Source organism: Pithys albifrons, chromosome 8 (assembly GCF_047495875.1).
Source record: "Pithys albifrons albifrons isolate INPA30051 chromosome 8, PitAlb_v1, whole genome shotgun sequence".
Classification (NCBI taxonomy): Eukaryota; Metazoa; Chordata; class Aves; order Passeriformes; family Thamnophilidae; genus Pithys; species Pithys albifrons.
In genome coordinates, this window is record NC_092465.1 from 34955087 (window position 1) to 34980763 (window position 25677).

Below are 25677 nucleotides of genomic sequence, written 5' to 3' on the forward strand. Positions count from 1 at the left end.
GATGACTTGCACAAACAAGATCTTTAGCATTTTTCTCTTGTCCCTTCTAATTCTACCCAGTAGCACAGACAATACAGATACAGTGGGCCACAGCAGGAGGCAAAGCTGCTTTATTGTTAACTCAAGTTGTTTCCTAGCCAGAGGATGAATCATACTAGATGTGTGAGTCATGCCAAACATAAATGTACTGAGAAGGCTACTAAATGAGGGATTTGCCCATGACTTCAGAGAGATACCTCTAAGTCCCTTCAGCCAAATACACTAAAAACACAAGACAAGGCATCTCCGTGGGATCTGAAAAGCAAAGAAGCCCACTAAGTCTTCCAAGCAAGTCCCTTAAAGCCCTGAAGGCAAATCGGTGTTGAAATTCTTCCATCCCTCCTTCCCCCATATACCAGGATAAAGAGAGAGTAATGAGCAGTAGATGCTCAAGGGACAGTGTGCCCTTGCTGCCTTGTTAATTAAATATCCGTGCAGGAGAGTTCTTCTGTGTATGTAACTTGACCTGCTCAGTAAAAAGGAAGATGAGGCATGACTCCTGCTGGCTAAGATGGTAGCAGCCCAAAAGTCAGTGGGTGGAAGTGACATAAATCTGACTAGCAGATTTCACAAGAATTTCTCTCAATTGCATTGGAAAAGGCAGGAAGAGAGTAAGGTTTTCTCCTCCTTCCAACCGAAGAGCATGTTGCCCAATAAGTGCAACTATAACAGGTAAGGAGCTGAGGCCATGATGTTCTCCTACAGGACTATTTCCACAAACCCAGTAAAACTCTGATGAAGCTACTGCCTTTGAGGAGAGTGTACTTTCTACCCCAAGGGAGTGGCACAATGATTTGTTTACTGCATTTAGCATAACCTTCTGTACTGCTACCCAAACACCATTTTTTTCTATTGCTAGGGCACCTAAACCCCAGTTGTAGAGATTCTCTGAAATAGGAGCACAACAACAGGTATTGTGTATGAAGGCACAAATACGAGTCCAACAGTTACAACTGGTGATAGTGGCAGAGACTGAGGGAGATTAAAGATGTACAAAGGAGAGCAAAACTGGCACATTTCTGGAAAGGGAGCCACAAAAAGACTGGAAGGACAGAAAATCAGCCTAGAGACTAGACCTGCTGGTATGTTCACCCCGAGGTTACAAAATGCCTCAAACCCCTCATTAGGGAATACAGGGACCCCCAGCTGCAAAGTCCATGGACATTCCCCAAAGAAAAATGTAGATTCTGATGTCTGGAGGAAGGAACAGTAGCACATGATGTGCTCAAGAGGCAGGCAGGAAATACTGAAGGTTATGTTGTTCCTGACAATGCAGAAAAGTTTGCTACCAACAGGAGTTTGCAGGAAAACAAACACTGAAAAGAAAAGTGAATACATTTGCTGGACCAATAGGCAAATGCCTAATTACCATCTGAGGAGCAACACGCCATGGGAACTGGCCATGGAAGGAGAGGATGAGAGAAAAGGACAGCACTGTAACACAGGTAGCCCCGAGGAGACAAGACACAGAGAGCCAGCATGACAATGCCCAGGCACAGGGGAAGGCAGAGGCCGGACCCAGGGGACCCTTTGGGAGCACTAACTTGTGCAGCAGCAAGGGACAGGCCCATTTTCACAATCTGATACTTAATACTTTATTTTTGCAACTTGAAACTTTCCGAGATTTGCATGAAGTCACTGATTTCGGAAAGTATGTACCAATTATACCAACTACATATTATATCCAGTTTATATAAAAATTAGTGGTTTAATTAAAATACAGCCTACCTCTTCTTCATCTGTATGACATTTTTCTAAAGGTTGAAGTTCAACAACTCTCCAGCTAGAGATGAGACAGGGAAAATCAAATTAATTTATCTATATGCTGTTTCATTATTTCAGCAGTAGAGATGACTCTTATGTTTCTACAGTATATTATTAGTTATTCCTTCACCACTGCTTGTGCTTCAGAATTACCATGAAATAAAATAATTTTAAATTTAAGGTGCTGATAAAAGATGTCTGAAATTTAAATTTTCCTTTTCCAACTCAGTATCTAACCTTTCCTTTTCCCAAAAGAGACTTTAAGCTAGCCAACAGTCTTAATAATATTCTTAGGTTTAATGGCTATATAAAAGCAAATACATATTAGAGATTTAAAATACAGAACAAGTGCATTTAGCCAATTTCAAGTAATTTGCTAGTAAGCCACTGAATTATAGCACAGGAGACCAATTACCTTGTGCTCTTTTTTCTGAAACAAACAAACAAACAAAATGTCTCTAGAATGACAGATTACAGGTTTACACGGTATGGAAAAAGTAAGTTTATTCCACTGTATCAGAGTGTCTGAATTTAGAAAATATATGATAAATCCATCTTGTTTAATACAGTGAAAACTGCAAACTTATGAACACACAAAAAGGACAGCAACCTCCAAATTACCATTCAGAGCTTGTCAGCCTTTGGCACATTTAAGGCCATGAACATCACTACAATTAAGATGATATAAAACCACTTCTATTTTTAGCCAGTCTGTGCATCTGCCACCTCTCTGTATGTATCAGACTATTTTTCTTGTGCTATCAGCTGTCCAGTCTTCCCACCACTTAGGTCACATTAACTGAACCATACAGATAAAAAACCCCCAGTGAATGAAAAGATCATCCTACTATTATAACATTTTCTAACTCCATGCTAATTCTTAATATTCTCATGTTCATTTTGCTGTCTTTACAATTAAGGAGGTCATGAGCAAACCTTGGGGTAAGGATTTCTTTGTACTGTAGTTTCTCCAACTTCGACGGTGCCACCAGCGACATGGGAATAACAATGTTGTCTATATCATAGGAGCTCTCACTTCTCAACCTCCTCCTAGAGTTATGCTGAATAATATAATCAACACAAAAGGAGATGGGTCAGCTTAAATCATAGAGAGTACCCATTAGCTGAGAAACATCAGAACTTCACAAGGAGAAAGTCTGTAACTTAAACACCTTTTTTAGTGGCTTAATGACTTCCAACACCCTTCCCCAATAAAGCTTAAAACTGTCTCATCTCTGAGATTTATTTCTTGTTGGTGTAAATCTTACTGAAATCAGTGTCAGTTTCTCTTCCTTAATTTCAGGTACAGTTAATTCTGAATACTTAAGAGAACTTTGCAGTTAAAGCTGCCTTCTTTATAGTGTTCAGTCTACAAAGATGATCTTCTGTTATCTACTAACATGTAACTCAAGTGGTTCCTCAGTGTGATAAAATTAAGAATTCCAAAAGAGAGTGAAAATTTAGTTTTAAATCATGATACATTCCATACTATAAGTTCTCAAATTTTAACTGAACTTTAATGGAAACAGACTATTCTAAAATGCTTATTCAGGTGTTCTGTGATGATGGTTGGCTCAGAAGAAAAAAAGGAGGAGTATGCATTGTCAAAACTATCTAGAGGGCACAATTTGAACTCTACTCAGCATTAAAACATGGTCATTTACAGAGCACCAGTATACCACTAGGCTTAGTAAAACCATGGAATTGAAATCTGAATATTATTCTGAAATTCTTCATGAATTCCAATAAAACAGAGTGTGTTTCTGCACGGACTTCACTGAACCCGGCCTCTGCTGTTCCTCAGCAAATTTACACACCAGAGACTGTGACTATAGTTCTGCACAAATTTTTCTAAATGGTGAAACAGAGTTAACAAATTTTGTGATTGTATTTGCACCATGAGGCCATTTTGTGTAGCTGCACCAAGAAAAAAGGGTCATATGAGGCCATATGTGTAAAACTGGGAACATAAATCACACAGTACTTATTGAAAATTGGGGGAAAAAAGGGTATAATGCCAAAACCCCAAACTTACACTTCAGTTATATGATCTGCAGGTGTCTTTTACAAGCTAGTATCTGTTTTAGAAACACCACATACTCAGTCTGGAATCCATTAATGTAATGCACTTAATTCGTTGCAAAAATGTTCTGTATTGTAATTTAACACTAAATTAAATGTGTGTGGGTTTAGATTATCAATTTACACAATTCTCTGTTGATATTTCAGTTGAGACAGTGGTACATTTTTTGCTCACCTGTGAAGAAGTGCTGTGAGTGGGCCGAGACATTGCGCTGACATTGGTTGCAGCAGCAAAACTGCTGTGGGATTCTGGTTCTGCATGTTGAAAGGAGAATGTCTCAAACTGAGTTTTACTTTCGCCTGTCACAAAAAATAGCAATAAGAAAAATACATACTGGCTGTTGTTTATTAGACTGAAGATATTTTTCCGTACAGTAATTCTAGAAAGCCCACTGTGAATCACTCACCATTTACTGGATACTAAAAACAGGCATCTAAATAAACACATGCTGCTCATCCTGTCATCATTGTTCCACAAGACTCATCCCTCTCCTATGAAGGATTTCTTCTCATGGAATCACCTTCATATGGGCAAATCCTGATTATTTTTTCTGGAGCTGCCACAGACTATATACACAGCAAATGCAATCAGACTTAGATGAACACTTCACACTCTTCCCTAGCAGCACTTCCATAGCTGGGCTGGATCTCACCAGTTCTCTGAGCCCTCACCGACAGTTTCTTCCTTAATAAATAATAAAACTGGCAGAAAGTGTAACAAACAAAATTAGTTTAGATTTCCAAATGAGTAGTGGCTTGTTTTAGTTGTGTTCTACTGCTCCAGACAAATTGTAATCATTGTTTACTCCCATTCAGTCCCAGTGTAAGCAGCATTTAGAGGGATTCAGAATTTAACCACCTGTTCTGCTTTCCTTCTCCCTTAATTTCCACTAAGAAAGGAGAACTCAAATTTAATATACCAACTAATAAAAGGAATCAGTGTATTCCGGCATGGAAGAAGAGGTAAGACTGATCCTAAAGAGTATATTGCACAAGCTGGGTCAAGGACATGAACTCTCATCTCCCAAGCAGCTCTGCAACTCCTTGACACACAGCTTTTATTTTTGGCCTTGGTCATTGGGCTGATCTTCCCCATGGATAATTTCTCCTACACAGAGCCCACATTAGGAATAAATATGTAGTACTACAGCTGTAGCACAAGCTACAACTCGTGCTGCCACTCATGAATACATCACAGAACAGTTTTCTGGCATTACACAACTATGATCCTCGTGATAACAGATAGCTGTTTTTGTTCCATTAACTAAAAAAACCTAAATAATACTGGAAAAGTTACAGCTTTCCCTTCTCCTAGAGCTCCCAAGTACCTCCAGTTGTTGATCTCAAGTTTGCATGATTACACTTGGGGAAACACTGTGTCAGCATCCGCCTCTTGGGGACCAGTTAGAGGAGAGGGTGGCATGGCAAACAGGATTACTGAGGGCAAAAGAGGACAGGGCACAGCACCCCACTGGAGACAGGCACAGAGAGTAAGAGAAGGATGTACAGCAAAGGGAGTGCTGTACTGCACAAAGGGGAATGATGCAGAGAAAAAATCCTCATCTAAATCCAGGACAGCTTTCAGTGTGCCCCCAAACACCATTTTTACTTTCTCCTGTAATTTTCTCATAAGCTGGGTGGGTTTGGTTTGGGATTTTGAATTGTGAGTTTGGTGGGGTTTTTAATCATAAATCGTAAGTTTTGATTAAATCATCTCTGCAGTAATTTCCGTATCTCCACCTCTACTACAACATTACAGTAGCAGTTTTACCTAGATATGTATCAGAAGTTTATTTTTTCACAATGTTAACTGATCATTTATACCTTTTAAATCTTTTTTAGGGGGAATTTTAAACTAATATAGTTTCTCCTCTTACTCAGTGATTTATTTTCTTCAAATGTCCAGTGAGCAATTTTGCCAAAAGTTTTCCAAAAGTCACATAAATGAATCAGTAGCAAGTTCTGTTACACTTTACATTCTAACAGCTTGGAGAGTAAGATGCCATTTATCCTTACAATGGTATGCTGGATTTCTTTATCCCTAAATTGTCAGATTATTCTACAGAACTTTGAGGGCACTTCTTATCAATTTACCAAGTGCTGAAGTAGAGATTCAATGGCTTAAAATATAACAAGAGTAAAAACACAATAAGCACTGGGTATCACAAGTCTTCTTAACAATCTGGAAGGAATCCAGAACCACAAATGACAGGGGAGAACAAATGAAACAGTGCACCAAAGATGCCAGGAATAGTAAATATTTTGTTGGACACATGATTTGACAGACAACTTTACAATTCAGTCTGTTTCACCACCTACTATAAAAAAATCCCCTTTCATATTAAGAATAGCAGAAAAAAACACAGTTGGACTGCTGAACAGTTTCCTATAAGACTGCTCCAAAAGTAAAATACAGAAGCTCGTCTCCTTTTGTAATATATACTCAAAAAAAAAGTTGATTACTATGCTTTAGAATAGCAAATTATTTTCATGGTGTCCTAAACCCCATTTATTCACTCCTGTAAAGTTTCGTATCAGTATCCATTTCAGAGACAACTTAAAATTAATTCTGAAAGCCCAGTGGTTACAAACTCATTTATACAATACATATTTGAAAAGAAGTAGTGCCTTCTTGCATTTCTCTTACCTACTGCTGTCTCACTTAGGTGTCTTTTCTTTCTTCCTTCTGACAGCTGATCAGATGTTTCTGACATCAGCTGAGATTTGGAATTAGATAAACAGCCACTGCTCCATTGTTTGACAGAAGCATGATGCTGATTATAGTCTACAATAAAAAATAACACGTGTCAAATTGAAAACCTATTTTCCATCAATGCAATTTACAGGAAAACTCAACTGCTGAACTATTTATAATGGAAAAAAAACCCCAACCCAAAATTTACAATAGGAATCCAGAGTAAACACTACTGAAGTCAGGAACCTGACCCAAACTCCCCACGCATATTACTGCCCTCTTACGGCTCTGGTGGGATCAGCTCAGTGCAACAAAGGAGAACCTGACACTGTGGTCTGGGAACAGATTCCTTTTCCGCCTAAAGCCTTAGTCAGTTAACTTCTCAATAACCTGCTTTGTGCCAAATTTATAAACTCAACCTCTTCATAGAAGAAATTACTGACAAATGTATACAAAACGGTCTTGCAAATACTAAAATATTTTGCTTTACATACCATTGTCAGAAGATACTTTAAACTCCCTTCCCAAAGATGAGGCATCAACAGGTTCTCCTTTGATGTCATCCCTCCTTAATAATTTTTCAAAGTGTATGTGAAGAGGAATATCTAATGAAAAACCAAAAATCCAAATGCAGGAGGGTCAGTATTAGAAAAGTGGCAATTTTCCATTATCACTAAAGGTCTAGGAATTGATCCACACAACAAAATGTAACATAATCCATGTGCAACAATGCTAAGGAATAAAACATGTTCCAGAGTGAGAGTAAGACTGGGGTCTTCCCCTCTTGACAAGCTCCTGCACAAAGCGCTGCAAAGCAGAGAGCACACAGAGCACTTTTCCTGTAATCTGAAGAGGCTTCAGTTCAGCCTTTTGGGTACAAGTCATTAATGCTCTTGGAAATTGTTACTGCTGGGAGCCTAGAGGTAATTTCAAAGCACATTCCTTCTCTCTCTCCTTGAAAAGGCTACAGCAGGGTAAGGTAATTCATTTCCTGATGGGAGCCCTAACCCATAATTAGCCGCAAAATATCCCTAGTGGTAAGGAAGCCACCCCTTGTTGTGAGGCAGGAAGGCTTAAGAAAAATAAGTCTCTCTCCTCTGAAAAGCCATCATGGAAAAAAAAAAATTACAAGAACAAAGAGAAATTAAATAGGGAGAAAAAAAAGTCAATCTAAGAAGCCAGCATGACAACTAGTATGTTCAGAATGAGTAGACTGAGGGCAGCATCCAAGGGTGGGCATTAAACTACTTACATTTACACACAATCTTAGCCAGCCTCATGTGCCTTCAAGCGTGATAGGACAGAAACTTTCAACATACTTTGCTAAAAAGAACAATTAATTTCAATTTGATATGAATCTAACTAGGTATTTTGTCATAATACCTCAAGGATCTTGCTGTTTTTCCTATACTACTTCCAAGTCAAACATAAAAAAGGTCTGAAAGGTGTATTAGTCACAATATTTAAGTAAAGAATTAACCAAAACATTTCTTCTATTTTGGTTTGGGGTTTTGTTTGTTTGTTGGGGTTTGGGGTTCTTTTTGTTTGGTTGTTTGGTTTTTTACCTAGATGTCTCAGAGACTTTATATTTTGTGCTCCTGTGCCTTGATCAAAAGGGCAGGAGTGCTTGTCTCAGTTTATCCACAGGCTAGGTGCAGAAATACCAGAAGCCCAAATTTCTTAGACATAAACTACGTTTTAGTTATCAAGGTGCAAGTTTAAGAAGGTGTTTTTGTGTTCAAAGGATGCTGCAATCATTGATATATTTTTGATCAAGATTCTTGGTCATTTGGAAACTCTGAGGGCAAGACTTAGACCTGTGGACAGCTATGCTTCCAGAAGAGTACACTAGTGAGACAGTCCCACTTACACCACTTACTAAGCTGTCTGCAAATTATTATTCCCTTTCAAAAGCAAAACACAAGAGAAAACAAGGTGGGAGAACTACAATATGAATCTGGAATCCCTCCCTGCACACTAAAAAATCAAACTCCCAGAGTTCCAAAACAAAACAAAGGCAAATAATACATTTCTAGCACACACACACAAAAAAACCACCTCATTTTTTCCTTTACTCTGCTGGTGTTTCATACGCACACACAGACACACACATATATGTGGGTACAGCACAAGCAATATTTTAAGAGAAGTTATTCCTCTGGAAGGGGATAACCAAGAAAGCTGCAAAGAAAACAGGAAACTGAATCAGGCTACAACTTAAAAAATTTCTACCATGCATTTATTCACAATAATTCTTTCACATGAACGAAAATGACAAATAGATTCATGGTCTGCATGAGGAGGTAGAGACAGCAAAGTACCCAGTACTGAGTCAAGCATGAATCTGGAAATAGGTTTTTCCTAAAGCAAAACAAAGAAATCACACAAAAAATCAATAGTATGAATCCCTTCTGCTAACAGCATTTATTATTCTATTTTGAAGTCCCAACTGCTGTCAGGTTGCACCTGCACTAATTTCAGGGCTGAGTCACAGACAACATCACCTGCATTATTGTCCACAAAGACTAAAGAATCAGATGACATAAACCATCAACTTCAAAGATCACAAAAAAGGCTGACTATCACAAAAACAATTAAAAAACCTAAATAAAGCTTTTTATAACTAGTCCAAAAAGCCTGAACAGAAAGTTCCTTATGAAAACAACACAACTAAGGTATGGCAGTGGTGTTTTGGCAACAGCACCATCTCTAAACGACTAACACTGACTCAATCAGACATACCACCCAAACCTTCCTTTCTCTTGACCAGTCTTTCTAGGTTGTAAGACCATTGCTGGTAGGGGAAAACTACAGAGTGTGTTTTCCAAAAGTTAGGATGAAGTTAACATTTTAATTTTGTCTAAACTCATATATTTTGACAGTGAGAGGTTTTCTGTTAAAGAACTAAGTTCTAAAAATCACTCAAAAGATAAGTTAGTCCATAACCTCTACAGCTATCACAAGCACAACCACCCTGTTGCAGTCATGACATTACTTACCAGAAGGGAATGATAAGACTGGATGGAAGGAAGAGTCCAGCTCTTGCACATAATCTAGAATTTTAGATTCTGTGCTGTACTCGCTGCTGGTCAAAGCGGAGTCTGGCACCACACAGGGCAACTGAGTTTTATATGGAAAGGAGGCATGTCTAGATGGCAAAGTCTGCAAGAATACACAGAAACAAAGTTTAACTTCTCCTTTACTCATATACTCAAATTAGACCAGAAGAAGAAAAAACTCCAACAAACCAACAACTCAGTGAGTGACACCCGTTGACATGTAAATGGAAAAAGTATTCCTACAAATTTCTGATAGTCTGACTGAACTGGACTTACCATGGACCACACTGCACAATACAAAGCATACAAACATCCCCTTCAATTAGGGCCAGGAAACAGCGCCAAAGCTTTCAGAGAAAATGTAACTGTTTCCTGTTTCCAATCATTATTTTGATCTATCCTATGACAAATCAACACCCTTAAATTTAATTCCAGCAGAGCAGGCAAATAGACAGCACAAACAAACATAATACAAGAATAGAGGGGGTCTCTATTTATACCCTGTGGGGTGATGGCCCTGATATGAGTTGAGGGAAACGCCTCAGGGAAAACCCTGGAGGGATGCTTGAATCATTAGCTCCCTGAAAGTGCTTATTGATGGGGTTACCAAAGAATGGAGTGTTACGGATATGACATGGCCTTTCTTCGCTGCACCCTGTGGCACCCTGGAGACACCCAAGGAGCCACCCCTCAGGCATCTGCCTATCACTCTCAAATATTGACTATAATCACTCAACCTACCTAAAGGAAAAAAGGTATAAAAAGATGTTGTAGTTTTGATGTAAATTCTCTCCCTGCCAGTAACTCCCCATGCCATTAGTTAACAAAAGTAGTAGTTAACTACTACCAATTCCTTCTTGATCGTTTTGGGTGGGAAAGACCAGAAAGATGAGGTTGGGAAACAGGTTTGAATTGCCTCTTTTGTTCTTGGGGACTACACAGGCTCTGGTGGCATGTGTGCTGCTGTGGGAGGGAGGACGTTGCTGCTGTTCCTGTTGCTACCGTGGAGTAAGCCAGTTATTTTCCCCTGCCACTGCTGTTGCTTCTGGTTTCGGCATTGGGGTCCCAGTCTCCATTCCAGTCCCACCACCGCCTGCAGTGTCGTGACCGGCCCGCCCTGGCTGCAGCAGCGACCCGGGAGAGAGAGGTCACAGCTGCTTTCTGGGACATGCTGCAGTTCTCCGTTTTCCAGCTTTCCTTCTTTGTTCGGGACAAGGGACACAGAGGGAGAGACAGAACTCATCTGAGAGCTCACCGCTTGTCTGTCTCACTGGAGAGGGACTGGGAGCTCACCCTGCAGCCAGCCGGGCTGTGACACTGACACCGCCCATAAGTATAACTTTTCTCCAGGAGGAAACCTGCTGGTTTCGGGTTTTTTTGTGTTGGGGAAGCAGTTTGCTCTGGTCTGTTTACAGTTATATCTATGCCTACAAACACACACACACACACACATATATATATATAAGTTAAGAACAGTTATCCTTCTTATATCCATTTTCTGATGAAAGTTCCTTTTCTTAAATTTGATAAAGATTGACATGATTATTGTGGAGGAATCCCCTCCCCCATTTGTGGGTAAACATTTTGGTTCTTCCCCTCAAAACTAAGACAAAAGAGATTTGGGCATGAGCAAAATCTGGGGAGAAAACTTCCACCACCTCTGGGAGAGCAACCTATGAGCCATCTGTCTCCCTCCTCCACCCCATCAGACATTGCAGGGGTAAGCAACCAAATTCTTACTCTATTTTCCTATGCCTTACTAATTATAATTTGTTATAGCTCACCAGTTGTATACGTGTTAGTGGGAAGCAGCTCTATTCTTCCTGTGCTTTTGCTTTGGGTTACTGAGTGTGTTTAAATGTGGTGTTCAGCTGTTGTGTTTCGAATTAGTAATTCTCTGTTAGTTAAGTTTGTCATGGGAGGGGTAGTACTGCTGGAGTTGTCTGTAGAATATTTTTCTTGCCAGGTTCTTTTGGGGTTTTCTGTCATCAATTAAACACAATCCTGCAGCTAAATGTTACCACCAACTAAGCAACCCATATAGTCATCGTTATATACTTGTAGTAATAAAAGTCATTTCGGGAGCTGTTCTTGCTGTTAAGTGTGGCCCATAAACTGAGTATCAAAGACCTTTCCAGGCAGTTGCTGTCCTATGTTGGCTCTTCAGGTGAGACGCAGACAGGCCTGTCTGGGTTATATAAAGCTTTGATGTTCTGGGATGCTTGTAGTTAATAAGTTCTCCCTGGCTGAAGTGTGGTCTTCATAGGAAGGTTGAAAATCTTTCCAGGCTGTCCTGTGCTCAACAGGCAGTGCTGGGTTCATAAAGCTTTGATTGTTCCAAAGACACTTATAGCCAATAGCTTTATATTAATACAAAGGAGACTAGAAATCTTTGCATTTCTGTCTCTTCTCCCTTTCACGTGACATACCCTCAGGAAGATTCTTACTATCAATATCTCTAGACAGTTTGAGCCATTCATTTTAATGCAATAAACTTTACTAAACGTTTTAAGCACATCATGTACTTACACAAAGCAAGAGAGCACAGGCTTTAACTTGTTGTAATTTAAACATCAGATAAGCAACATAAACAAAAGAAGATACACAGCAATAAATATGGAGAGGGATACACTGAGGATTGATTAATAGGTAGTAAGGAGAATTACTAGAAAGAGGAAAACTGCAAAGAAAGATTAATTTAGCTGCTTATTAAAGGCTTGTTAAAGTATGGAAGGTAAAACGATGGGTGGCACAGAACTGGCAGGTATGAGGTATTAGGACGGAGCCAAAAGGTGAAAAGGGGCAGGAATAAGCATCAGAGTTCAGGTCATATGCTGACCTCTGACAGACAGAAGGAAAGAATTGATTTTGGTGCTACAAGCAAGCAGCAAACAGTGGAGTCTGTGCTACAGAATATGCTGCAGAAGTCCTGCAGGGAAATAACACTGCTGCTTATGCAGTTTTGTCTTACTGAAGACTAGTGGTAGTAACCCCAAAGACATTGACACTTTTAAGTCTTTGATACTTTGCCAAATGCTGCAGATCCTACAAATAGGGAGAGAAGTGGGTACTTCGAGGGTCTCAGCCTATCACTGTGCAAATAGTCATATTTATCATCTCCTGGAAAAGAGTCCCACTATAAAAAACTAAGAATGAATATAACATTTTCTTATGACTTTTTATAGAAGGAAAACATTTAGCAGCTCCATCAAAGGCAAGACCATCAATGAACACATCTTGTATTTTCACTACTTCTGCTTTCTGACTCCAAGAAATCTCTTCAGCTGCTTCCTCCTGCCTGAAATATTCCAGGCTGTTTTCTAGCAATTCCACTCATGTGTTAGTGATGCAGTGATTATATTCACCACATAAAATCCTCCACCACTTATTGAAATCAGTCCTTCTGCCAGGTGGCAACAGTATTCACAAACCCACACTATCTTAGAAAATATTCCACTAAAAAGTTCCCCTTTCCATCTCTTCCCTTCTTCTCAATCAACAACTTCCCTACACTGGTACTGAATCTCAGAAACTATTAAAATCAAGAAAGGATGTTATGATGCCAAAGCAGGGAAGACCCTGTGATGGTGGGGGGTTCTTAGTATTTAATTATTTTTTCCCCACAAGAAAACATTAACAGACCTAAATCCACTTTGATCTCCATACACAAGTGTATACACAAGTACTTTCAACTTAACCTGGAAAGAATTCTTTTCTAGTCCAGGACTCCTTCAAATCAATATTCTGTTATTCTCCTGTGACGGACATATGGGACTCTTCATCTGTTAAACATCCATAAAGTGTTGGCAGAACTGGGACCTATGTTTGGAAACACTAGAGGGATAAATGCTAAAGTGAGTTTAATGTTTCTTATTATATGGACCATTAAACTCAAGCTCAAAAAGCTTTTAGAGAGTTGCTCTGCCTCGATGCACTGCGGGCTTGCTTTTCACAAATGTACAAAAGCACATTGCCTCTTGATATTTGGGTTTCAGAAATGAAGTAGCTTCCTGAATCTCCACTACTTAAATTGCAGCTGCACCACTTCTGCTTGTCCTTTTTTACAGAAATGAATCCACATTACAGTAAATAAATCTCTCATAGTTTAAAAAGAACCCCCTGAATACCAATTAGTAAAATTACCTAGAAAATATATAGGTAAGACCAACACATTCTGACATCCAGTCCTATAGTCCCGACTTACTTTTTCTTGCTTTAATTCACCTTAGTCCCAAGCACATTAAGATTATACCTTAAAGCTCAGTTTGCTCAAAAACATACACAGATGGTCAAACAACCTCCACAGTCACAATCTATTTTGAAATTGTATTAAAATCCATTTACCAGTTTTGGTAAATGCAAAATTCTTTTCTTCAACTTGCCTGTGGTGGGAACTGCAAAACCTTATGGCTGAATTTTTGCGCTGGTGCCTCAAATGCTCTGGCATCAACACCAAAGTGATGAAATCTTTCATTAAGCCAGTTTGTTATCCAAAAGAAAATAAGGGTTTATACAGAAACAAGCGCAATTTTATTTAAATGCCTGTGAAGCTACTAGAAAAAAAGGTAAAAAACCTGGAAGTGTCTGTGTTCCAAGCTATAGGATCTGGTTTAAATTTCTGATGGAGTAGTTTTCCACTGGAAAATGCTGAATTAGTGAAAACATGATGTTTGTCAGGAAACATAACTCTTGATGAAAAAATTTCAGAAGCCCTTTGCTCTGGAATTAAAGCACGTCACTCAAGTGCTTCAACCTTAATGAAACAAAACTGAAGAACTGCTTATTGGAAACTAAACTCTCCCTGCTTCCAATTCTGAGTAGAACAGTCTACAGCCCAGCAGCCTTTACAGTGGTAAATTACTGATTCTTTAACATAACAACAAAAATTCACCAAACTCCAACTAAAAACAAGCCCACAAATACATTAATTCATGCACAGCAATGACAAGAGGTTCAAGAAAACCATGACATCTAGCTTGTACAAGACAGGCTCCTGTAGCAAGCCTGACCACAATGTCAACTCTTCAGAAAGCAAGAGATTACTGAGCAGTTACCAATTATTCCTCTGCTCTACTATACCTTGTACATCTCCTCAAACATTTTTCTTCATTAGAGAAATACAAAACCTCATACTTCCTGAATTCAAGCAGATATGAAAAATAATATTAAATCAAATTCATTCTACTAAAGAAAACACACTGTATTTAAGAGGAAGTTGGGAGTGTGCAAGCTTTGAATATTCAACTAAAATAGCAGCTCTGGCTTAAACTTTGTAAGGAATGGTATCAACCAACAGAATCTAATTTTCTATTGTATTATGAATCCTAAACTTGGATTTTTTCCCTCATAGTGCTGTTTTACTGGGTTGCAGAAAATACAGTAAGCAAATAAGTTGGATGTTCAAAACAATTCTTGCACTTGCTTGTGATAAATCGATGCACTAGGCAAAGCACAACTGGCTCACCCCTCTGTTATAGCGGGGTCAGAAAGCTGAACATTACTGGCCACCCAACCTTCTCCAGAAAAACGTGTGAGTCTATGAAGTGTGCCATAACTGAAAAGAAAGATGGTTTGTGCTCCCTTTTAAAAGTTCTGAAGTGAATACTTACTTTATGGTTTCAGCTACTGATCATTAGAACTCCCATCATTTCTGGAAACACACCTAAGTGTAACAGTGCAGACACAGTTCAGTTATGCTAATGTGTATGAATCCAGTGAGTTAATTAAAATTGCTCAAATACACCCTGCTGAACATCTGTCACACCTGCTCCTGATTTACTTCTTCTTGCCCAAAAAGGCAAGGAAAATGCCTTTATTCTACCTACAAACACACTCTCAGAACTCTTCAGCAATATTAAAGAAGAGCTATCCCCCTCAATATTAAAAGCTGTGGGTGGGTGATGACTCTTTAAATATCAAACACAAAAACTTTTAATCCTGTGATGTCTACAGCTGAAATTAATAGAGCTCCATGTTACCTCTTTGCTTCAGCAACTGCCTTAAACGCCAGCCCACTGCTTCAGAACCTTCATCTTCTGCACTCACCAACCTGATCTGAGCAGAGCTGTGTCCCTCGGGCAGAACATGCAGTTCCTGGAAACCTCTTAAACCATGAGACAAACGTGCAGGACTTCACTGCGGAGTGTTTTTGGGCAATGCACAACATGCAGGCAGTGAAAGGTCAATCTGAAAGCCTGAAAGACCTTCTCTCTTATCAACATAGAAGAGAAGGTGAGCAAAGCATCCAAGACATCCCTGCATGGGAAGGTGCACAACAGATGGTGACACACACACTCCACAGACTCTCCCTTTCAGATGAAGTTTCTATAGATGTCAGATGGACCAACCTTTCCCAAGCAAGTCAGGTACATGGAAGTAAGCTACCCTGGAATGTAAACAAATTCACTTACCTCTGGCCTCTCTGAAGCTGTCAATAAGGATAAAGTGCCAGATCCTATGGCAGAAACCAGTTTTTACATGAAGGGAGCAGAGGCTTTCATAAAACACTAATGACAACTTACTCAGCATCCCACTTGTTTCAAATTCAGCTTTTTGGACAATTTCCTAAAGGGAGTGGTAGGTTCTGCCATTCTCAGAGACCACTCACCTCTCCTAAACATACATGGAATTTAGCTTCTTTAATCCTGCTATAAACCAGTGGGAGATGGACTTTCATTTGCTTTGTAGAAAGTGCTTGCTGTCCTCTACATCCTGAAACAAAGACCTTTAGTTCAACTAGCAAATCAATTGAAAAATCAAGGATAATGATTAATCTTTGATCAGTTTAACCAAAAGAAGGAAAGAAGTTATCCACAGGGATATCTTTTCAAAAATGCCATGTAGAAATTATGAGCTGATGTGAGCAGTAAGACACTACAGAACTGTCATAATAAGCTAAAGGTACAGGACTGTGGAAAGCACACAGGTATTTCATTCAAAAAAAAATTCACAGGCTGACCAGCCTGCCACAAACCTCACAAAGGACAGATCTAGTTCCACTGGCAGTATGACAAAGCTAGAGGTGTTCCTTCCTCCCTCCTCCCCACTACATAAAAGTCTTGTCACACATTCAGAACAGCTGAATGCATAGAACTCCTTTTCCCACTCTGGTTTCATGGATTTTTAACTTATTTTTCAGCTTCCAGTGCTAAAGCAGTTATTTTATCAACTAATATTTTCACTTACAAACTTGGTAAACCAAGGGATTCTCCTCACCAGACTGGAAGACTGACATATCCACAGAAGCACCATACCAATTTCATTGAACCACTTTGCAGGAGACTTGGCAACATAACATTATTCCCTGTATTCATGGCTTTTCAGAAGTCAGCAATGCCAGGAAACTAAGATGAAGCAGGTGGTACAACTCGTATCCAGGGACACCAAAGGAGAGAGATGACAACCAGCAGACTCCATTCAGTGTAATTCCCCTCCTGCTAGCTACAAACCCCTATCAGATTGCATTTAGCAAGTAGATAAAGGCTCTGCACTCTGGATAGAATACAAATCATAATAGTGTGTGTGTATACATATATACATATACACTCTTTCTAAAACCTGAAAATTAACAAGACCTGTATGTATTTTTTGAGGGGCATCTACAGAAAATCTCATTGGCCCTAAGCATACACGGGGAATGCTGCTGGACACAAAAATCAGAGAACCAGCATGAGCATTAGATTAAAATAAGAAACCCATACCCCAGGATTTAAATACTTTTCTCCTGTCTGTTTTGGAGCCTTCTGGAGAAGCAATGATTTTTTTTCTTTCCAAACCACTAAACAAAAGCAGACGCTGTTTTCTTGTGGTATACAAAATGTAAGCTTTTGAAACTCAATTCCCAACTTTCAGGCTGTGGGCACCTTGGCAAATTTGAATTCTCATTTTCTCCATGTGCCTCAGTCCACACAACCAAGTCTTCCTCCAGCAGGTGGAGATGGAAACACAATGAGAATGTTCAGATTAAAAAACCCCACCGTGCCCTACAACTGTGCAAAAAAATGGACAGGACCAAAATTCCAGTACTAAGATCCCATTGCTCTATTGTCTCTTTATTTAGAGCTGTATAATGTTTTCATAGATTAAAACACTGTTTAGTCTCAATGACATCTCTTAGTGCAGCATGACTTTTAAAAGTTGAACTAATGTCATTTGTTGGGAAGTTAAATGAGAAACCATCAAAATATATTAGCACAACAAATTTCTTCCTACTAAAAAAATCCTGCAGCAAGCCACACAGATAAAGTACTGAAAAAGTAAACATCAAAGCATATCAGCTAAGTCTCTGAGACATCTCTGAGAGCTTCTAATTAGTACAACACTTGTCTGCTTTTAAGCAAACTTAATAGAACTTTTAGTATCTCACAGATAATTCAGTTCCTTCAAGTTTGGACAAATAGCTGGAGACAGAGCTACTGTTTTCCTCAGTGTAGAAAAACTATTTGCAAAAGCCCCAGGTATTAAACTTTGGAGAATTTGGGTGGGGGGAACAGTTATCAGTGCTACAAATGCTGGGAAATGATTCAATTGGTGTTTGTGTCTCACAGTCCTGGCACTGATCTACTACTTACAGACTTTCGCTGTTTTAATGTTTAGGTACTCTTGGCCTTCTTTCTTAGTGTGTTAAAACTACATTATACACATTTTATAGAAGACAATAACCCAGAGGTTTTGACTTGCCAGCTATAACAATGCAAATGAGGGGCAGCTCCAGCATTTTGAATGAAGCACTCTGGAACGTCCAACCCCTGCCCACAAGCACATCTTCCCTTACTAGACCACACCTGCAGCTCACTCCTTTGTGCTGTCCTGCTTGCAAGCTTTAACATTTTCAAAAATCATCCTGAAGAAGTGCATCACTACAATCATGTCTGGTCTCTGTTAACTCCACACCTGCTGCAGGGAGGTGGCAGCAAGCCTTCCATAGCTCCAGCTTGCTTTCACGCCAGTGACCTTTAAGAAATGTGTTTGCCTACAGATTGCAGTATCAGGAATTTATATAAATGTCTAAAACTTGAGGAATACATGAGAGGCACTTGTTAGAGACGGCACGCTAAAATTACAGTAAAATTCCAATTATTTTCCATGCTGCTAAGAAGTAACTCCTTTTTTCCATGAAAGACCAGATGAAATTTGCTGGATTACTACTGAGAATATAAAATGTATTTTCAAAGGAAACTAGGTACCAATCCCAGAAGCCATTCCCCAGTCTACCCTTAGACATCTGCCTCGTCCAGCAGTCAGTCTGGGCTGATAGCCAGAGGTCTTCCAATAGAGGCTGAGCAGTCTCATCAACAGCTGGGTAACCAAGGGTAGGAAGTGCACAACTAAGAAAGTGACAGGTCCTGTTAGAATAAGGTTTGTTGCATGAAACAATACACTGATGGCTCTTAACTCAAAGCCTTGACATCCATTTACATTTAACTATCAGAATGCACTGGAAATGTCCAGTCTAATACTATCACTTATTTCCCCAGCAGAATCTCTGATCCTCTGTCTTTAACTAGAACTGTGTAAGGGTCTTTGTTCACCACTTTATCTTAATTTTGAAAACGTGAAATGAGTTTGGCACTATCATGAAGACTGAAGCTGACAGTTTGATTGCTGCCATCACCTCTTATTTTCTCTAGGAACAGGAATACAATCTATCTATAGCCTGTGATGCAGTTCTCCACAGTGCCCCTTGGTTAACTTCCCAATGAAAAGGACATTCAAAAGAGGAGTTTAAGTACAGGGTTTTGAGCTGAGAGCTGCAGCAAGCATAAACAGCATTCCTCTCCAGGGTCTTTTACCACCCTGTTTTTGGGACATCTCTGCACTTTTGGTACAGAGACACTGGAGCTGGATTGGTGTATCGTAACCCAGCACTAGAGATGTCAAGAGCATGGAGTAGACACACAGCTGCACCAGCTCCAGTATTTGAAGCCTTAACTAGTAACCTGAAAATACTTTTGCTTGCAGTCTACGATCAAAGGTAAATTGCAAGTACACTTTTTAGTCTATAAATTAAAGTTATTGAGCATGCAGAGCAGCTCAGCTGGAGGTAAAAATGTAAACTCTGCCTTGAACTCCTGCTGCGGGGCTGCAGAAATGAAGTTTTTGATCACAAGGCTCCACTGTTATTCTCTGATCTGCACTAACACTGGCCCAGTTCTCAAAACACAGAAACATAGGCAGTACTTGTAGAAATACGAAATACTTGTGCCTGAAAGCTGCAGGCTTCCAGAAAAACCTATTATTAGCAACTGCATCTGAAGTGAAAACCCCTCATGCTTAAGTAGAAGGAAGGGGAAGTCCTGGAGTCTCTTGCTAAGGATGTATCTCTACAGCTACAAGAAGAACTTGTGGTATTGGAAGCATCACTTGGGGCATGATGCCTCCAATCTCTGTAACAGCACATGGATGGGACTGAATGGTAAACAACAAACTCCAAGTCAGCCACAGTCTCCTTGGTTAAGTCAAGGAAGACAAAAAGCCTAAGCATTTAGGAGGAGGTAGAGCTGCCAACTCCACCCTCAGCTGCCTTACCAAACCCTCCAGGGCAAGTTGCCAAGTCTTTAAGCCCCGATGCCAGGAAGGTGGGTACTCAAGCTAATACGAAACCAGACAGTTTTTCAATAAAATATCTTGCTAAAACTAGGACACTTCTGCAATTTTGCAAAGGATGCTGAAATCAGCACAGAAGATCCTTGCAGGGGAAATTTCTCCCCAGACTCCTGGCATACTTAGTAAATCCTAAACAACTGAGCAGACACAGAGATTTCGTTTAATATAGCACACTTTGAAAAGGTAAAGTAAAACCAAGCAATTAAAACCATTTGGGATTAGCACTACTCTAAAGTGTGAGTTCATACTCTCTGCTCCCAAATCAGACCATTGCTTTAAGCACCACAGCTAAACTTATTATGCACTGTTAGCAGAAATATGCTATTAATATCAGATGCAAATAGAGAGCCTTGCCCTGCACAACAAACACTGTGTTTTTTTCATTTTAAAATTTTAATTACTCTTTAATGCAGAATATTTTAAGAGTTTTAAAGCATTTTAAAGTGTCATGAAAAAGGCAACGTGACTAATCAGAAACAGCAAAAACAGAAACAAGATTAAGATATTGCAATTCAATTTCCTAGAAAACAATGTACTGCCAGCTGTGTAAACTCTCTCATAGCTATAACGAATATTTTGAAAATAAGCAGGCAGCTGATTTACTCTATAGCATGTCTCCTCAGCCATCAGGCCTCCCAGGAAAGCTCTTGAGCTGTCTTCTAGACAAGCACTTAAAAGACAGCCACACAAACTCATTTGATAAAGAGGTCTCTGAGCAATCTTTAATTTTTATGTTGAACTCATTAGCTGTGAACTCCTGCTGACACAGCCAGTACTCCTGCCTCACGTACTAAATGGTTCCTGGACCCAATGAATAACCAGAACAGCATGCACTATTTCAGCATACCAGACAAGACATATGCAGACTCCAGCAGCTGGACTATTTGGTTTTCCCTCCTACAGAGAGAGGAGAGGGCCTACCTGCTGATTCCAGTGACAGGTACTGTGCATTCTGTAGAGTTTTCTCTTCTGGAAACTATGAAGTGGCCTTGTGCGGGCAGATGTGCTCACGTTAGTCACAGAGACAGATCTTAGTCTTGTCCTGTCTCTTCTTCTTTTCTTGATGTGCTGATGATCAAGCAACCAGCTGTTCGAAGAGGATACCTCTCTGTTGTCTGAAGCTCTGCAATTTCATGGTCAGTGGGGGGAAGAAATATAAAAAGTTACATATGCTCCACATGCACAGAGATTCCAGACACTGATTAGCATTAGCTATCTAATTCTAAGAAATTTTATAAACAATAAAATATTTTAGCACAGTGTTTCAGGAAACTGTGTATGTGCTTTGCTCATTGAATAATTCTATGGTCAGGAAAGGAAGTTATTGTTCTTGTTCACCCTTCTGCTCACAGAAACAAATGTCAAAATGAAGCCCTTGAGCATATAATGGGGTTTGTTTTTTCCAAATTCAAGAACTCTCTAACATTTTTAACACCTATGAGTTTTAAGTTAAAATTAGTATTTCCCTTCAAACTGACATTCCATTCAAGACAGAAATCATGCTAACATAAAGGAGATCTACAGTCCTGACCTAATACTTTCAAGTGTTTCAGTTTTGCTCAAGAACTGAAACCTAAGTAAAGCTTTACAAACCAGTGACTATTCAGCATAAAAGCTGCAACTCATTGTAAAGCACTTGTATCAAAATTAGGAACTCTACACTCTTATGGTTGTAAAGTCAAAGTCAAGTGCAAAGACAGAGCCAAGAGCAGTAGAAACCCCTATAAGGATATGTAGAACAACCTCAGACCATTCTCATCAATCTAAAGCCTGTCTGGTCACCAGAACAGGCATTTGTCACACAAGGTAAGAATTCCAACACTCTCCCAAATGAGGGGGAATGACTCAATGAGAAAATTGCACTTCCCTGTTATAGGTATTCCAGATTTTATTTTGTTGCTGTGGCAACATCAGCCTGCAAAGTTGAAGTCTTCCTGCAAAAAGCACTCAAGTGTGCATTTATTTTTACAATACTGAAGAACTGGATTGCAACTCTAAACTGCCCAAGTAGTGCAAGTATACCAGATATTTTGGCCTGGATTCATAACAGGTCATCTATCTGCAAAAATGATTATTTTCTCTTACATCAAGTCACAGTTGTATTAGTAGAGCTGCAACACAATAAAACACGACAATGAATTTATTACAAGGCCACTTACAAATCTTTTTTGACAAATGGTATTCTTCTAACAGTACATTTTTATTAAATGTAGTTATGAAGTGCGATTAAACACCATCCCATGCTGTGGTGACGTGGCAACAAGGCTTTATGAGCTTGAATTTGAGCTGTCCTTCTGACACATCAGAACAATTCAATAAGCAACAAAGACTCATGAAAAAAATGTGCTAATTAACAGAGGGATGGTACAAAGTATTTAAAAGAATATATCAGTAAGTCTCAAGAAAAAAGACCAAAATACTGAAGCATCACATTCTTTATGTTAACACTGCATTTTTAAAGCTTGAGAAATACAGGGTTTACAGTCCATGCAAAAGATTTCTTGAAATACTTTCTCTGATTCTCAAAAACATTTTTTAACTATCCACCTTGAAATCAGACGGTCCCAAGCCCAACTTCTAGACTTTGACATACCTCCCTCTTACAAGAGAGACAACTTGGACAGGTAAATTAGATCAAAAAGCTCCTGAATCTGGCTCCTCAACTTCTCTGATTCCTGCCTTGGTTCTATGATCTGCCCAGGTCTCTCTGTTGTCTCTGCCAACTGCTCTACATACCCTCCTGTGCCTTGCAGCAATGCCATTTTCAAAGCGGAGGTATCAGCTCTGTGGCCTGGAGCTCCAGTAAAGAGCAGTGTGGTTTTCTGCCACTTGCATAAACAGGCTTCCCAATCAAGGTTTGAGTTACCCATTTAGTTTGTTCTTAGTTTGAGTGGTTTTCAAAATGTGATTCTACAGAAGAGCATTGCCAACCGTGAAAGTCACTAATTTTCTGGTAACATTCCTTTCGAAGCTCATAGATTTGCCTTTCTGTTGTTGGCCTTACTCCCAGACACAGACCTGCACACCAGGACACCAGACAGGCACTGCACAGGCATCTCCACTTCTGCTGGCAACAGTCCAAGTAACAAACTGTAGTGCAAGCAACCCTATTATTACCAACTCCAAGGAACTTCGTATTTAGACCTACTTTAAACATGGACTTGTGTTTTTCACATCAACAGCCTACAACTAATACCAAGAGTTTACTTAAGCAAATATTGCTTTCATCCGTTTTTTCCCCTCTCAAAACAAACAAATCCTCTTACTTTCCATTTGATTTTGGTTTCTACTTTTTAAAGTACTGAATACAGTCAGAGTGAGCTCAAGAAAAAGCAAGGGAAGATGCAGCCAAGAAATAAGTTAACTGCAGCATGTAAGTATCTCAATTGAACACAAAGCTACTACAATAAAATACCACAAAAAAGCTGAAACACACTCAAAAAAGCCGCCACAGAATAGTAGGCAGTGAATTTCCCTGCAGGATTCTCATGATAACAATCCTGTATCATGCTTATTTATCATCTTTAATGAACAGCATTTATTTGCAGATTTCTAAACACTTCATAAGTAGTGAAAAGTTAAAATCACTATTTAACTGATTTTTAAGAGGACATCTAGAAAGCTCTCAAGATCCCCTTCCAATACCCAACTGGACAAACTACAGAACTGAGAAAATCTTCCAAGCCCTAACATGTGGGGATGACAGTGTGTTTGTGGAACCCCTAATGTCTGAGGCAATTGATAAAGAGATTGCTATAGAGCAGTTCAGAGTGTATCTTTGAAGGAAAGCAGTTAGGAGTGCACCCTTAAGGAGGAAAAAAGCCACCTGTGGAATGAGGGATGCTTTGTAGCCAGTAGAATGTTTCCATGTATGCTTAACTGACATGGCTAGTCCATAGTGTGATGACATGTTGAATTCAAGAAGAGATAAAAAGTGAAGCTGTAACTAAAAATAAAGTAGTTATAAGCTCTAAACTCTAAGCCTTCTGATCAAGCCTTTTGATGTTGCTGTGCCTGACCATCTTCTGACCCTCATTAACTAACCCCTCTTACCCCTACAATTGGTGAGCCCAACACTAACGATCTTTGGGCTCTTACAGGTCATGAGTAGAAAACAATCAACCTTAGTGAGAGAGGTCCATGAGCAAACAACTGTGTTACTCATGAAATGGAAAGAAGACTCATTTTGGACAGTGCCTAATAAATCAAAAGAGAATTGGCTTGAAGTCATATCATTAGAGTCTCTCTTTAAGAAGTCAACTTCATACACTTCTAGAAACATTTTTAAAAGGAAAATGTTCCTCAGATGTCTCATGAAAAAGAAACAGAATCAACACAGCCTAAATTGCTCTTCTTTCACATATTAATCTCTATTAGGAACTCCTATTTCAGGGCTATTTTTACTACAAAACTCAGAAGAATCTTCTGATTTTCTTCCACATTATCTGTAAACAACTGATACATCAGGAGCATGGATACCACACAACAGGACCCTTTCATCCTTAAATTTAGGGCAGAGTCACAAAACTGCTGTGGAACAGATGGCAGCTAAAGAAGGTCCCCATCCATCTGCTCTTACTTAAGACCTGTGAATACCAGCAGTCCCTCCATACTCAAAAATTGCATTACTGGTGTATCAGGAGAAACATCCAACATACCCAAGTCTTTTTTAAGACAGAACTGTAGTCAGTCACCTTAATGCTATTTTGAGACTAATATTTATTACAGCCCCTGCTGTACTTAAAATCTTTGAATAAAGGATGGAATTACTTTGAGTAAAAGATGGAATTACTACGTAATAGGGACCCGCACTAAGAAACATTCTTCTACAATATTAATTTCAAGCCAGTCATCCTGGGCAGTGTGTCCTTTCAGAACAAAAGTACTCAAATGGAAAACAATATCTCCAAATTCCTCAAAATGTAAGTGGCAAAGATAAATTTGGCCTTTTATTGAAGACTGATGAGCTTAAAATTAATGTCACTGACCCATGCTGGGACACAGGTGATATTCCTTATGTACTCTACTAACCTAGTTTATCACTTTTCCAGGAATAAATTTGCACTCATAACAACAGAAGGCATTAAGTCTCAAACATTCACAAGCAGTGTGTTGCTGTACTTGTGCTGGTTTAAATGTAAACCAGCAGGAGAAATGAACCCAACACAAAAGAAATTACAAGGCAGTCACAATTTAGTAAAAAATATTACAATAAATACAATGATACAAAGAGAAATTGGTTTTAACACACAAACCCCAGAGGTATAACCCAGCACCCTGGGGCACAAACAGAATGCCATTTGTTGGCCCCTGTGCTGAGATCTCCCTGTGGTTCCCCTGAATCCAAAGTAAAAGGAAGGGGAAAACCTGTTGGTGCAGATGATGGTCGCAGTGTGGTCAAGTAGTGGTCACAGTCCTGTCGAGGTTCTGCTC

At 39.4% G+C, this 25677-nt stretch overlaps 1 protein-coding gene across 8 annotated transcripts in view; it reads right to left on the minus strand.

Moving 5' to 3' along the window:
* Positions 1-25677, minus strand: part of KANSL1L (KAT8 regulatory NSL complex subunit 1 like) — a 65524-nt gene that overhangs the window by 9733 nt on the left and 30114 nt on the right. For 7 of the 8 annotated variants that reach the window (XR_011698369.1, XM_071561733.1, XM_071561736.1 and 4 more), the window contains 7 exons: positions 21166-21367; positions 9580-9742; positions 7075-7185; positions 6533-6670; positions 4061-4185; positions 2740-2864; positions 1768-1822 (listed from right to left, as the gene is read on the minus strand). Coding sequence is in view for 7 of the 8 variants with exons in the window: in XM_071561733.1 (XP_071417834.1) it covers positions 1768-1822; positions 2740-2864; positions 4061-4185; positions 6533-6670; positions 7075-7185; positions 9580-9742; positions 21166-21367 (919 nt within the window). In the remaining variant the exon portion in view is untranslated. The remainder of the gene's footprint in view (positions 1-1767; positions 1823-2739; positions 2865-4060; positions 4186-6532; positions 6671-7074; positions 7186-9579; positions 9743-21165; positions 21368-25677) is intronic. The other variant, XM_071561734.1, reaches the window with a different exon arrangement.